Consider the following 14,452-nt stretch of genomic DNA (forward strand, 5'->3'; position numbering starts at 1 on the left):
CAGCTTTTATAAAATTATCATGTTTCAAGCAATAATATATATATAGATGCTTACAACAATAAAACTGTTTCTGCAGGACCTTTTACCCATATACTCACTCTGAGGGCTCATGATCACTTTATAACCAGAATGACAGACCCAAATCCAAAAGGCTGAGGAGGATGAGGGGATTGTTCTTTGAATGTCATGTGGTATGAATATAAAAGGTAAAAAATATAAAATAATATGTTTCTACACCTTCCAGTCTACATAAGGAAGCCACTATGTGTCTTTGAGGGTAAGGATGGAATTCCATATACCACACATAGACAATAAAATACCAGTTTGTGTAGAAGCAACCAATTGTCTCCACTAAACGTTTGTATGGCAAAATTTGCATTACTTTTTGTTATAAAGTTAGCTTCTCCATAGCATTTGGTCTATGAAAGAAATTACAAGACAAGACAGTGAAAAACTGAAATGCCAACTCTGAACTCCTATAAATCTTTTATGTTATAAATTATAGAATACTTCCAGTTTTAATTTTGTATTTTTTCTTTTAACAATTAGCCCTAGAATCGTAGTGGAATGGTCAGCAGAGAGTAAAGATACTACTGCCACCAATGTAAAGGGCAATCAGTTTTAAATTTAATGGAGGTCCATTTTTTCTAGTGATGAATCAATATAGCACCAAGTAAGAATTTAAAAGTGAATTTTGAGATACAGAATGACCTATATACTTTTCTTGTTGACCCACCTTATGCTGTGCAAGTTGTGTTTTTATCTTGTCTGGATCGTTGGCGATTTCCAGTTCAGAGTCCAAAGATTTTTCTGATTCCTCTAGCCATTCCATAAGTTTACTCCAAGCTTCATGGAACTGTAAAAGAAATGCACATCTCTGTCTAGAAAATTTTCTGGTGTGTTCGCTATATTTTAAGTCTAGCATATTTTTAATAGAAATTTATGTTAATGAAAATGTTTAAAATTATTAATTCAAATTTCTCCTAAAAAAGAAAAATGTAGTAAGTAGTAGCTCCATAGGATCACAAATGTCTTCGTAACCCCTGGCTTCTGTGGTCATGCCCCCACAGTCACTTTGTAGTTAACTCATTCAAACACATAAACTTTAACAGAAACAGAAATGAACCTAGAAACAGGGAACACCAGAGAAAAATTCCTTCCCTTTCCTTTTGCTGAGTTACTAATGTAAACTGTCAAGAGAATTTTATTTGCTGTCATTGACAGATCTGAGTTTATTTCTAAAGTGTTTCATTTCCATGTTAAGGAAAAGAACAAAAAGGGAGAGATGAAGGATAAAATTTATAAACTGGTCTTAAAAAGTAACAAGAACAACAACAAAAAAGGCCATAGCATTCCTATTTAATACAAAGGGAGTTCAATATCTTTATTGCTGCTATCAAAATCCTCAAATTAATGCCTGTGCCTCACTTACTGGTTCTATATGTAAGAGCGCCCATGGGATGTGATTTCTAAAAAAGTATAATTCTCTTTGGCATCTATGACCTTGTGATATTCTGGTGCTATGTATACTTGATTTCAGCCACAGTCTCTTTTCTGTTTATCACAGAGAACTAACAGGTACTATTTTTGGATACCAAATTGTGAAATTGGTTATAAATTATTTCTCATAATAAACTTAAGTGAACAGATACATAACAAAAAACTGAAGTAATCAAAATAAAATCTGTTTTATATCAAAGCACATGAATAATGAAATAACAAAAAGACACTTAGCAGTAAGCACAAGAGCACGGGATCACAAAGCTGGCAGGGCCCGATGAGATCATCTCATCGCAAACCTGTTCTCTGGATACATCCTTCCCACAAGTCCAATTAATCTAAATATGAAAATACAGAGGCCAGAAGAGGCATAGAAACTGCCAAAGTGAGAGAACTATGATCCACATTTGAACCCTAAACTAAGATAGTACAATGATAAGAAATAAAGAAATAGTCACAGTGTTTGGTAGTCCTACTATAAATACTGTAGGCTATACAACAGATGGCAAGTTTAATGACACAAATGCATAGGTTCTAAGACTCGTCCTGCTTTAAAAACTATTTTTAAGTCACATAAATAAAAGAAATGCTATATTTTTGCACCACAAAGCAGTAGAAAATCCTGACATATTAAACAAAATGAAAAAATAAAAATACACAACATGGAGAAATACTTTTATAAATTAAATGTTCATAACCCAAGCAATGCCCACACTACAGAGGACACTGCTACATTGGTAGAGAGAAGAATGTCAGGCTTATTGTTAATATTGTCTTAAAAAAACATTAAGAGACTGATTATATTCACACTCACTGATAACACTGAACACATCATACATCCCACTCAAAAAGAAAGAATACAGCATGTAATCCTACAACAATGCAATTTGTCATTTCTAAAGCTTTTAACAAATTTATGCTGAGAACTTTGAACAATGAAACATGTGACTCCATGACATCTTTTAGCCTGGCTCCCCAAAAGAATGGAGCCCAAAGCCAATTATAGAAAAATGCAACTAAATGGGGCAAAAAGAATCATTAGAAAATTCAGCCACAACATTGCACTGAGTTTCCAGTAAGATTCTAAGATACATGCCAACCAAGGCGGGTGTATCTCTCTCTTCCCTGGAGTACAGAGACACGTAACTTTACTTCTCCTCTGTGTTTAGTCTAAGAATGGAATAGGAATAATAGGTGAAAAGAGTAGGGGGCGTTCCTTGTGAGATTCGTGACATTCTATAATTGAAAGGACAAGGAAAAAAACAGCCCTAAAAGGTTCAAACAATTAATTTAAAAGCAGGGTGGAAAAAATAAAAATAAAAAAAATAAAAGCAGGGTGGAGCTGTATCAAAACACTAGAGAAGAAAGCAGAGCCTGTCAACAAGTGCAGATTCAGAGAGGTGAGGAGTACCCAGCAACTCAGACACAGAATCAGCTCTTTCAAGAAGCTGCCTGGAGGGTCAAGTGTCTGCCTCTCACCCCTGAGAGTCTGTGGACCAAACCTGGCTTAGGAACTAAACACAAGATAGCGATATAATAAAGAACGATGACTTACTCTGGCTATGAGAGTAGAGGTTGCAAGGGCAAAGGGAAAAATAAACAAATGTATTAACAAAAAATCTGAGTCTCTTTCTGGACCTTAATGATAACAGTTACTCCACAAAGCCAAGCTATAATCAGACTTTTCAAGATTAGTCCCCAGGACTGGAAGGTGCTGCCAGGGCAAAAAGTGAAGTCACCATAGAATCTTAGGCCACAGCCCATTTAGGAAATAAATACCTTGACCTTGTGCCATGATTGTTACAGCTAATTCAGCCTGTAATAAAAGTACTTTAACAGCATAATGTATATTGCAACACCTAGAAATGATTTTTTGCCAAGTTCAGAGAGTTTTATAAAGGTTTACCTGCTTGGCTCTCTTCCTTGCATCATCCAAAGATCTTCCTCTTTCTACTAACCGTTGAACTACCTTTTCCCATCGACTCTGTACACTGATCAACAGATTCTTAATTAGGACAACATCTTGTTTCTGACTGAAATATTTCAGGTGGGTTCCAGTTTTGTCCAGCTCTATTATCTGCTCACGGTGAGAATTTACTTCATTTGCAAAGACCTTTCCCAAAGAAAAAAAAGGGGTGGGATTAGAAACAAATGAAAAACTGTTCTATCTTAAAAATGCTTCTAGTGCCATAAGCTGAAACCATTTTAAAGGACAAAACAAAGTTTTCAAACTACCAAATTCATGCTTCTGACATTAACACAGTCTGTTGTCTAAAAAGGTCTGAAATGAGAATGCTAATCCATCTGAGTTACAACATACCTTGTGTTCATCAATTTGAAACAAAACTGTGTCCAAGATAAGACTTGGCCGAGAAGCTACATTGAGGGTCTGTTCAGCCTGGGTTAACCAATTGATGAAGTCTTGGAGAGAATTGTGGAACTCCATTGCCAAGTTGAGGGCCTCTTCCAATTTAGTCTGAGAAGACAGATTATTTAGTATCTGATGATATTTAATTTCCCTCCCTCCCTCCGTGCCTCCCACCCCAGTTTAACCACACTCTGGCAGATTTCCTTCCCATCCACACTTTATTTATACCTAATCTGTATTTCTATATTACCTAAACAGTTGATGAATGTAATGAGCCTTCACTAAAATACTGGCAAACCAAACTTCTTTAAGTATAGTGAAAAGATCTCACTGCAGCTAAAAAGAAAAATCTAATATAAACTAAAATTGTGATTTTGGGGCATTTAACGACAGAACACAATTACTAAACAGAAATCTGTAGAAAGAAAACTTGACATTCACATGATTAATTTTGGGGGTCAAAATACTATGAAATATATATACATTATGTTCTGTCAGTGAGGGCACACAATCTAGTATTCCTAGCCTATCATTTTTCTTATAGCATTAAACAGTGATAATTTTAATTCCTTTTCATGGACTTTTGTTATGGAAGTGCTTATTATATACACAATCATCTCACTCTCTTGACCTCCCTCTTTCCCTCCCTACTACACACATAAATAACTGTGATTAGAATTATTTAACAATCCAGAATCCGAGTGGTTCACAAATTTAAAGATATACCTAGTAACACTAGATCTATGATCTGTTTGAATAAACTGCTTTCACTCTTTTCTCCTGTGTTAAAAGAGAATACTATTTTCAACCAACCCCCTGAAATCTCCAAATGTATACAGAGAAAATTTAAACACAGATCATTAAAAGTTCCACTGATAATTCTACTCAGAGATAAAGTAAATCCCATGAAATAAAACAATGAAAGTGTTCATTCTATGACATTTTAATTAAAGCATATACCTTCCTTTCATTGAGTTTGGTTTCCACCGATTCCCATTTTTCTTTCAAGTTGTTTAAGTCTTGGTCAATTGTCTCTGCAGATTTGGGGCATCTTGCAAGCATCTGCTGGCCTTTCTGCATCAGACTTTTATATATTTCTTCTTTAACATCAAAGGCAGCACAGATTTCCTAAATTGAGATACCCCCCAAGTTATATCATTTTAAATAAGAGAATAAAATCCAAGAGGTTCTTTTCCAGGTCATCAATCCCAAGCCTCTGATCATATATTCACCTGTATCCAACATACAGAATAGCCCTGACACATTCACATTTTTCACTCTATTGAAACAACACCTAAACTTATAGACATACTCTGTTCTGCCAGAAATTTCAGGAATGGTGCTATCATTATTAGTCCTTTCCAGCATGCTAAAGTTTGCGAAGTAATATTTTAAATGTTATCAAGAAAGTTATTCACTGTACTGTAACCAATCAGGTCTGTGACTCTGAGCAAGTAATTTAACTTCTCTGGGCCTCAGTTTCCTTCTCTGTAAAATGGGTTTTCTAAGTCTCTCCTCAAATTGTGAAACAATGGCTGTGGTAATTTTTGGTATGATTCATCCCTATGCTCAGAAGACAAATAATGAATAGAAACTAAAGACTAAATTGTTAGACACTTGAAGCTGATTATTCAGATTTTGGAATCACAAAAAACAAACTTGTGGTACTACAAATATTACTCTCCTTTATAACATTTTTAAAGCTTTCAATTGGAATGCAGTATGTTTCTTCTACAGAAAATATTTAAAAATTATGAAGACAAATTAAAGATTTAATATCAATTAAAAAAGGTACATTCATGCAAAAACTTAAGACCAGCTCTATTTCATTGGTTCAACTATAATATGGGTCAAATTACAGATCCCACTGAAAACTATATTCTGTGTCTAACATCTGTAGTAACACATTTCAATAGTTTTTAAAACTGAGGAATAATTCATAAAGTTCACCATTTTAAAATGTACAATTTAGTGTTTTTTAGTGTATTCACAAAGATATGCAACCATTAGTATAAACTCCAGAACATTTTATGCTCTCAAAACTTTGTAATTTCTTTAACCCTAAAAAAAAAAACCAAAAAACAAAAAACTTTCTAAACATTGTTATAAGATCATCCACCAAAAGCCTTTAATCCTAAAGTAAAACTTTTAAATATAGCTAAATCTTAGGAAACTGTAATATTCCAAGTTTTCTAGCTTCCTTCATTTCTTTTTTTTTTTTTTAGCTTCCTTCATTTCTAACACAACCAAATCAAAAGAGCACTACTGGGCAGCCCAGGTGGCGCAGCGGTTTGGCGCTGCCTGCAGCCTGGGGTGTGATCCTGGAGACCAGGGATTGAGTCCCACATCGGGCTCCCTGCATGGAGCCTGCTTCTCCCTCTGCCTGTGTCTCTGCCTCTCTCTCTATGAATAAATAAATAAAATCTTTAAAAAAAAGAGTACCACTAAAATGATATTAACAAGTACCAATAACTGTTTAGAATTCCTTAAATCACGAATTTACAATTATATTGTGTTAAAGCAAATTCATTTTAAATACCTCACCCAAACCAAGTGGATATGTATAGCAATATTTTTCCAAAAGTAAAGTATTTCTAAGATAAGCTCTTTGCTTTCTACCTTTTTGTTTTATTCTTCTAAGTCAACATTTAAAAAATATTTGTAATAATCCCAAGCATGTTTGTGTAAGAAATCATTAAGCTTATACTTAATGGACACTGTAATAACTATGTAGGTAATTCCAGGAAAGTAAGAAGTATCTGGAAGTCAGGTTTTATGGAAAAGACTGCCAAATTATTACTTAGTCAATTATTTTTTTAAGTAAAACAAATGGGTCCCCTATGGCACCAAAAAAAATGACAGTAACAACAAAACTACCACGTACACAGTAATTTTCTAAAACAATGAATATACATTAAAGGTTTCTAGGAGATTCTATACTGGATTGTTAGAATTGATTTTAATTGCTCACAGCAACTATAAAATTAATCAGATGCTACCTCTGTTGTGTTTCTTCTCAACCCCTATAAGACACTTCCTATTCGAAGCACCAAATTTAAAATTATGTACAACTAAGTGCTGTTTCAAATAAGCTCTTACAACAACACTGGACATCTAATAAAGAAGACAGGCTTTAATGCATAATGGCCCATTTCTTTTGCCTAATCTCTAAGTACTTCTCCTTTAATTTCCCAAGTTAGTAATTATCAGTATTTGAATATTAAACATTCTTCTGATGAAAATTCACAAGTATAAAAGAGGATGCGTTTCCAAAATCTGAAACAGACGGTTTTCTCTTAGAACTTCTAAAGCTGAGTTACAATGTAAATGAATAGGAATTGTCAATAAATCGAAGTCTAAATTTAATTCGTCAGTCCACATTTCTGTGAAAGAAAGCCAGAGTCTCAAGTTTCATTATATATTTCTCCTTATGTTTAGGAGTTGACAGTGCCACAGAATCGGGGTGGGAATGGCCCAAGGGCACAATACTCCCAAATGGACAATTAAACAGAAGCCTCCTCTTGTCCACAGCTGGTATAGGTGTGAAGTTTATGATACAGCCCCATCACCACTACAACAAACAAACAAGTAACTCTTGAACAGAACAAGAACATATTTTCCATCCTTCTAGGAAACTAGGTGGGGATATCATGCTTACAGCAATAATTTTTAAGTCAATTCTGATTACTTTAGGGATTTTTCTTTTCACTCAATTGTATGACAGTTTATAATTTATACTATGTTGTATTACTATCCATATAAGCTCATCATTTTATGGGGATAAGTTTGCTTTTAAAAGTCTTTAGAAGTCCAGACTTCTAAAACCTTTTTTCAGATACTGACACACTAATCTTTGAAATAAAGAGTAGGTTCTGACTTGAAAATTTTAATCGATAAATGGCGTTTCTAGCACTTACACATAAATATTTCTACTGTAAAACCGTATATCCTTTAAACCTTCTCCCACAATTTATTTATCACCAGGGCCCACACAAAATGGTCAGTGTCTTAATCGGAGGCTAGAGCTGTTGGAAATAATATACTTACCATGTGGGCATTAAGCTGCTCCCTGGCTGTTTCCGGTAAACCTCCCAAAGGTTTGGATGCTAAGAGATGACGCTCTGTGTCAGTTAGCCACTGATGCAAATCCTCAATCTCACCATGGAACCCTTTGGCCTGGAGTGATAGAGAGTTTTAAGTTTGGGCCATAAACACATTGTCACTTTCGAGCAGAAAACAAGGTTTAAACAATCCCCGCCTGCTAAGCTTCTCTATGCATTCTTAAGAACAGGCAGGTGCAAATGGATTTGCCTGCCTTTCCTCATCATGAGAGCTCTGGCAGATAAGACTATTACACTAAGAACCAGAGGGCTGCCTTCTCATCTGCTCTGTTCTTTATCCCACTTATTTTTACTCTCTCCTTGAGGTATAAAAATTAAATAAGGGTCTGCAAACCAATGAAAGGATTCCATGCTAATTTTTTTTTAATTTACTTCTTTTAGAGAGAGAGATACAGAGAGAGAGACAGACAGAGAGAAAGAGCACAGGGGTGTGGGAGGGGCAAAGACAGAGGGAGAAAGAATCTCAAGCAGACTCCCAACTGAATGCGAAGCCTGATAACTGGCCTCAATCCGATGACCCTGAGATCATGACCTGAGCAGAAACCAAGAGTTGGGCGCTTAACCAACTGAGCCACCCAGGCACCCCAGAATTCCATGCTATTTTGGTCTCACAGGCCAACGAAAGTTTGAGAATTTATTTTCTTATTCACCTGGCGCAAGGCACCATCCAGCTGCTGCTTCCTTTGTTCTGTTTTTTCCAAAACATTTTGCCAGCGTTGATTTAAAACCTCTAGCTTGTTCTGAAGGTTGCTTGCTTCTTCTCCTGCACTTGATTCAATTAGATCATTTCCTGCTTTATTAACGGCTTCCACTGTAGACTGATGAGCTAATACATCATTTTGAAGCACCTGAAAGTATTAAGATAACACTGTGTTTACTAGCTCATAACCTGTTAACATCACTTTTAACACATCTTTTATTCGCTGAGTATAAGACTTCCTTTTTTTTTTTTTTTTTTAATTTTTATTTATTTATGATAGTTACAGAGAGAGAGAGAGGCAGAGACACAGACAGAGGGAGAAGCAGGCTCCATGCACCGGGAGCCCGATGTGGGATTCGATCCTGGGTCTCCAGGATCGCGCCCTGGGCCAAAGGCAGGCGCCAAACCGCTGCGCCACCCAGGGATCCCGAGTATAAGACTTCCTGAAGCAAAAACATCATATGCATAGAATTTTAGTACAAGAATGTGTTAAAATGTTGGACTTCTTTTCTCTTAACTTTGCAGCTTTCCTGGATATACCTTTAGTCTACCAACAGCCCCTGAAATGATTATATAAGAACATTTTGTTAGTTCTTCCCATTAGAATAATCTTGAAATTAAAGACATTAAATATCTGGGGATTATAATTAAAAGGTTCCAAAAGTTTTCATTTGATTCAAACTCATTTTAATGGAATTTAATTTTCATGTCTTCAGTAAACAATTTTTTTTTTTTAGAAAACAATTTTTAAAAAGGAGTGATCTTTATAAAAAGCATGTACTTTGACAGGTTAACAGTACTATTAATCACTTTCCAAGATAAGAGTTAAATCTTCTTGTGGTCAAAATATAAAGGTAATTCCATAAAATTCATTCTTCTAAATGGTTTAAGTCCTACCACATAAGGCAGAGCCTAAGAACCAGAGGAGAAAATAGGAGAGGGATAGAAACATTCCTCCCTTCTTCCAGTAACTATGCTGGTGATTTTAAGCCCTTTAACTTCTGACCTTTAAGAAATGGAAGGAGAAAGGAGGAGGAGATTTCTAACTGCTCAAAGATAGATAAACAGAAATAAAAGATCCCTAACTCATGCCCTGCCTAAATAACTGGATCAGAGTGTGTCATGTTCTCACCCTTACTGTATTCTATAAAATTCCTATCATTGACATATGTTGCTTTTAAGGATAACTGCTAAGTTTATGAAAATGTAAACACTATATAAACTTACACTACAAGAATAAATATTTTTTTATGCAGAGTCAGTCTGACTAGTCATTATTGCTCTTACAGAGGTGTAAGACAGACATTAAATAATAAAAAATACTAAATAAGCCCTAATTGCCTCATCAGGTATCATTAGGCAATGACTATATAGGCAGAACCAGGTAAAAAAGGGAGAGAAAAATTTTTAAAAAGACCTTTTTAATAAAGAAAGACAGAGAGCGAGTGAGCGTGCACACTTGTGTGAGCAAGGGGAGGAGCAGAGTGACAAACAGACTCCCCAGACGACCCTGAGATTGTGACCTGAGCCGAAACCAAGAGTCGACACTTAACTGAGTGAGCCCCCCAGGCACTCCAAGTGGGAGAGAAATTGAAAGTACAGTACAATTACTATAGGGAAAAGTATGAAAGAAGAGAAACTAAAGCAAGAATACTAAAAAACTTTATCATGATAGTAAAGTACCAAGAACCTACCTTTCATTTTAATATGATAATAAATATGTAAAATTATCAAACATTTTCTAGAACCTAACCTTAGATAAGATGCCGCTATTAATGTGAATGCTAAAAGTTCTATGAAACACAGTTGACTGTCAGGATAAACTCTACTGAGTGTAACTTATTATTCATTAACCCCATTGACTTATGAAATAGAGAATTTTCTTTTCATTTTTTTTCTCTGTGAAAAATTTATTTATCTCATTTTTCCTGGCCAAGTCAATGGCTTCATTCATTTGCACAAAGATTCTAACAAATGGGTTTCAGGATTTATTCTTCTAGGCAAATGAACTTTATCGTAATAAGCTAGGGCTCTGCTCTCAACCCCTGTGAGGTCTGCTCTGATGACCTAGGTATCATCTAAACCCAGAAGATGCCTCCCCCTGGCAGTTTGGGGCCTGCTGTGATCAGCTCCATGCTTTCCTCCTCCCTAAACTCTTCAAGCTGTACAGAGATAGGGAATTTTCTATTAGGAACTGTCAACCAAACGTCACAAAGATGACAACAATATAAAGTTGTTTTGCATGTATCTCAAGATCAAAATTTTTCATTTTAAGCTTTAAATCAAGTTCAGGACATATTAAAACCCTTTTAAACATAGTAAATACTGTTAAAGACTAACTCAGAAAGAAAAGGACTAAGAAACAGAAAGCCAGTGAGAAATAAGAGACACAGAGACTGAAGAACAAACGCCCACATAGCAAGAGATATCTAGGAAAAATAAAGATGTTAGATATGCCAGACAAGCAGCAGGTGAGACACACAGAGATAAGGGTAACTAGAGAAAAAACATACACACTGCCCACAGTGGAATATTTTGAGCCACCGACTTGTTGGCTTTCCCCAGCAATTTTTAAAACTAGGCTATGTCAATCCAGTGACAGGGATAATCAGGGATTTAAACCAATGTTTGCCATGCAACCTTAAAACTTAGCCAGAAGTTTCCCATCCTTGCTGTTTTTAACAACTGCCTTGAATAGTGAGAAAAAATTGTGATTGCAGTCGTTTAAAAAGTGTGTGTTAAGTAGTTCAGCTGTCAGTTACAAACGTGAAATGTGAACCTGTGCTAAAATCATAAACTTGAAAAACACATAAAGAGGTAATGTACCAGAAAACAATCTGATGACACTAAGAATGCATAGAGAAACAGCACACAAGGAGAGCTACATACATGATGTTTGGCTAGTTCAATTTCAATGGCCTTCGGGTCTCCTCCCACAGGTTTCTGCTCACTTAGCAGGCCCTCTGTGTGTGTCAGCCACGTGAGCAGCTCATCCAGGGCATGCTGGAACTGGCCCAGTGCTAACAGAGCACCTTCCAGCTTATGCTGCAAAAAAGTGGAGAGGAAGAAAATCCATATGAAGTCAATATTATTTATAAAAATAACAAAGGCAAAAAAAAAAATCAATTGTTGCATGCTGTGTAATTCCATGAGCATATCCAATAACCATACCCTACATTTTAAGTTTGAGATTCCTTGTGATTAAAAATGGCATGTGAGAGGCAGGAAGAATTCTAATAAAATAAGAATTTAGGGGCGTCAAAAGTTTATGTACCTAATTGCCTAATTCTATCTTTTAGTGATGATTTTACCTTAATATAGGAAATTGAACTTCTCTAACTTCTTAACAAAAGTATCAGTGTTTACCTGTCTGTTGATAATTCTTTCATCCAGACTATCCCATATCAGTTTTAGCTCCATTAGTGGGTCTTGAACGGTGTGTTTGTCACTTTCTTCTGTCACTTTCTTCAGCAAAAGCTCTGCTTGATGGTTCAATCTCTCCATTTCAATCTGTTGTTGGTAGGCCTCTGACTTAAATTGCTTTTTAAAGAAAAAAAAAAGATATACAAGGAAAATTTGTTATAAATCAAAATTTTAAAACAAAAAAATTCTATGGATTCAATATTTATACTAATTCATACTTCTTATAGCCAGGGAGGTGAAGAGGAATAAAAATCTAATACAAAAGAATTATAAATAAAAAGAGATGAAGGAAGTCTTTTTTCTTTACTCATTGTTTTATGATGGGAAGATATTTCTATTTATAATTTTGATATTTCACCCTTTTGTTCTCTACAGTAAAAAACTAAGAAATTTCAAGGCTAACCTTATTCCACTGTCTATATATATTCAATATGTGAGCTTTGAAATTATAGAAAATAAAATTAAAAAAAACTGAAATATATGAAACCTCCCAAAAATAACGCTAAGAAACTCAGATTAACGTGGCCTGCTCAAAAACATACATACATCTTGCATCCATTGAACATTTTATGTTTTCTGTAGCTGTGCTCTGTTCATTTATATTTAGTTATTCCTATGCCTCACCCATTGCTGACTCAGAATAACACTATTTTTTTCCCCAGCACTCACTAAACATGTATTTAATAATCTTGGCTTTGCCAACCAACACAGGTGAGCAAATGGTTGCTTGTAGTAGGAAACTGTCCTTTCATAAAATTTAGTTTTAATCTGTAATAGTAAATCATTAAATAGTAAGTCATTAGTGGCTAAACAGTCCCTTAACTTTTTTCAAACATAAAAGCAATAATAAAAAATAATAACTAAGGTATCATGAATACTTAGTTTCCAACAAGCTTACAAAGAAAATAATTTTATATATAATTTTATTCTCAATTTAAGCTAAACTTATGAAAGTGAGACCAGTTAGATAACTGTCCCAAGATTGTTTGGCTAAGAAAGTAGATGCACTGGGATATAATCTCAGACAACCTGATTTCAGAGAAAGCACTCCTAGGCACCCTGCTGTATGAAAACTACCAAGATATATGCAAATATCCAAAACTATACACCTGTGAATGTACATAAAGTATTATCAGGTGTTTACCACAAAGCCACATAAAGTTAAGGGGAAAAAAATTGTAATCTAATGATGATAATAATTTCTCAGTGAAATATTCTAGATCACACTTAGAGATGAAGATACTACAATCTTAAAGCCAGGTAACAATTGTATATAAAAATCTCATAGAGTTCACTGAAAACGGTGTGATGTCTCTGTGGATGGAAACTTGAAATTAGGAAGGAAACAGCTAATCCCACTTGGGATGAATCAGCAGCAGCACAGAGGAATTCAAAGAGGAAACCAGTCCAGCCATTTTAACAGCTGGAGATCAAGAACCACAAAAGCAAAAATTACAGAGGAAAGAAGATGGAAAATAACAAACATTTTTACAAAACAAACATTTTGGGAAACACTATTATACCAGGGATGTTTCTTTAGCCTGTTAGACTATGTGGATTACTCTGATCCACTGAAGAAAACAAAAATATTGCTTTATGTGTACTGAGGGCAATGAAACACTACTGAATCTGAAATTAGAAAAACCCTTTAGTATGAGCTACATATATATAAAACACATCCCCACACCCCCATAAATCTCTTCCCCTCCTCACTGTGTTCCCAACATGAGGATATCTAAAAGGCTATAAATCAAATCTTAAGAGTAGTTGCCTCTAGGTACATAACATTTTGGGCGGCTTTAAAAAAAAAAAGCCACCTTTTATGCTTATTGGGATTTTCTGACTTCTCTATAATGAATAGGTATTGTTAATAAGAAGAAAACTAGTATTCTTTATCATTTAATGAGCACTTACATGCTGCTCATTATGGAGAAGCATCATGTTAAACCAGTTTCATGATCAAAATGTTAATACTTCAATTATGTAAAATAAATTTGTGTAAAGAATCCCATGAATAAAAAACATAAAAATGCAGTCTTTGAAATTAATGAACCCCATGCATACCTTTAGCTCTTCAATCTGCTGCTTGACAGTTTCAAGATCTGTTCCAATTGGTGACATTGAAGCTAATTTACCACCTGCAATATCTACCCAGTCAAATATTGCCTGAAAAACACATTAGTCCGTGAGTCATTAGTACATCTGAAATCATGCTGTAACATCAAGTGTTACAGAAAAGTACAATCATAAATCTATACAGGTATTATGGAATGAGACTATTTTTCAAAGATGGTTCACCTAGATAAAAGCAACAATATATTGAAAAAGTTGTCCCAAATA

The 14,452-nt window shown here is 35.0% G+C and overlaps 1 protein-coding gene across 30 annotated transcripts in view; it reads right to left on the bottom strand.

Annotated features, from left to right (window-relative positions):
- DST (dystonin) overlaps positions 1-14,452 on the bottom strand; it is a 480,962-nt gene that overhangs the window by 29,008 nt on the left and 437,502 nt on the right. For all 30 annotated transcript variants that reach the window (XM_025419112.2, XM_025419100.3, XM_049092202.1 and 27 more), the window contains 9 exons: positions 14,177-14,278; positions 12,056-12,229; positions 11,579-11,734; positions 8,640-8,837; positions 7,916-8,044; positions 4,829-4,996; positions 3,821-3,976; positions 3,407-3,613; positions 737-856 (listed from right to left, as the gene is read on the bottom strand). In XM_025419112.2, the coding sequence (XP_025274897.1) occupies positions 737-856; positions 3,407-3,613; positions 3,821-3,976; positions 4,829-4,996; positions 7,916-8,044; positions 8,640-8,837; positions 11,579-11,734; positions 12,056-12,229; positions 14,177-14,278 (1,410 nt within the window). The remainder of the gene's footprint in view (positions 1-736; positions 857-3,406; positions 3,614-3,820; positions 3,977-4,828; positions 4,997-7,915; positions 8,045-8,639; positions 8,838-11,578; positions 11,735-12,055; positions 12,230-14,176; positions 14,279-14,452) is intronic.

The sequence above is a fragment of the Canis lupus genome, chromosome 12 (genome assembly GCF_003254725.2).
Source record: "Canis lupus dingo isolate Sandy chromosome 12, ASM325472v2, whole genome shotgun sequence".
NCBI classification, from domain to species: Eukaryota; Metazoa; Chordata; class Mammalia; order Carnivora; family Canidae; genus Canis; species Canis lupus.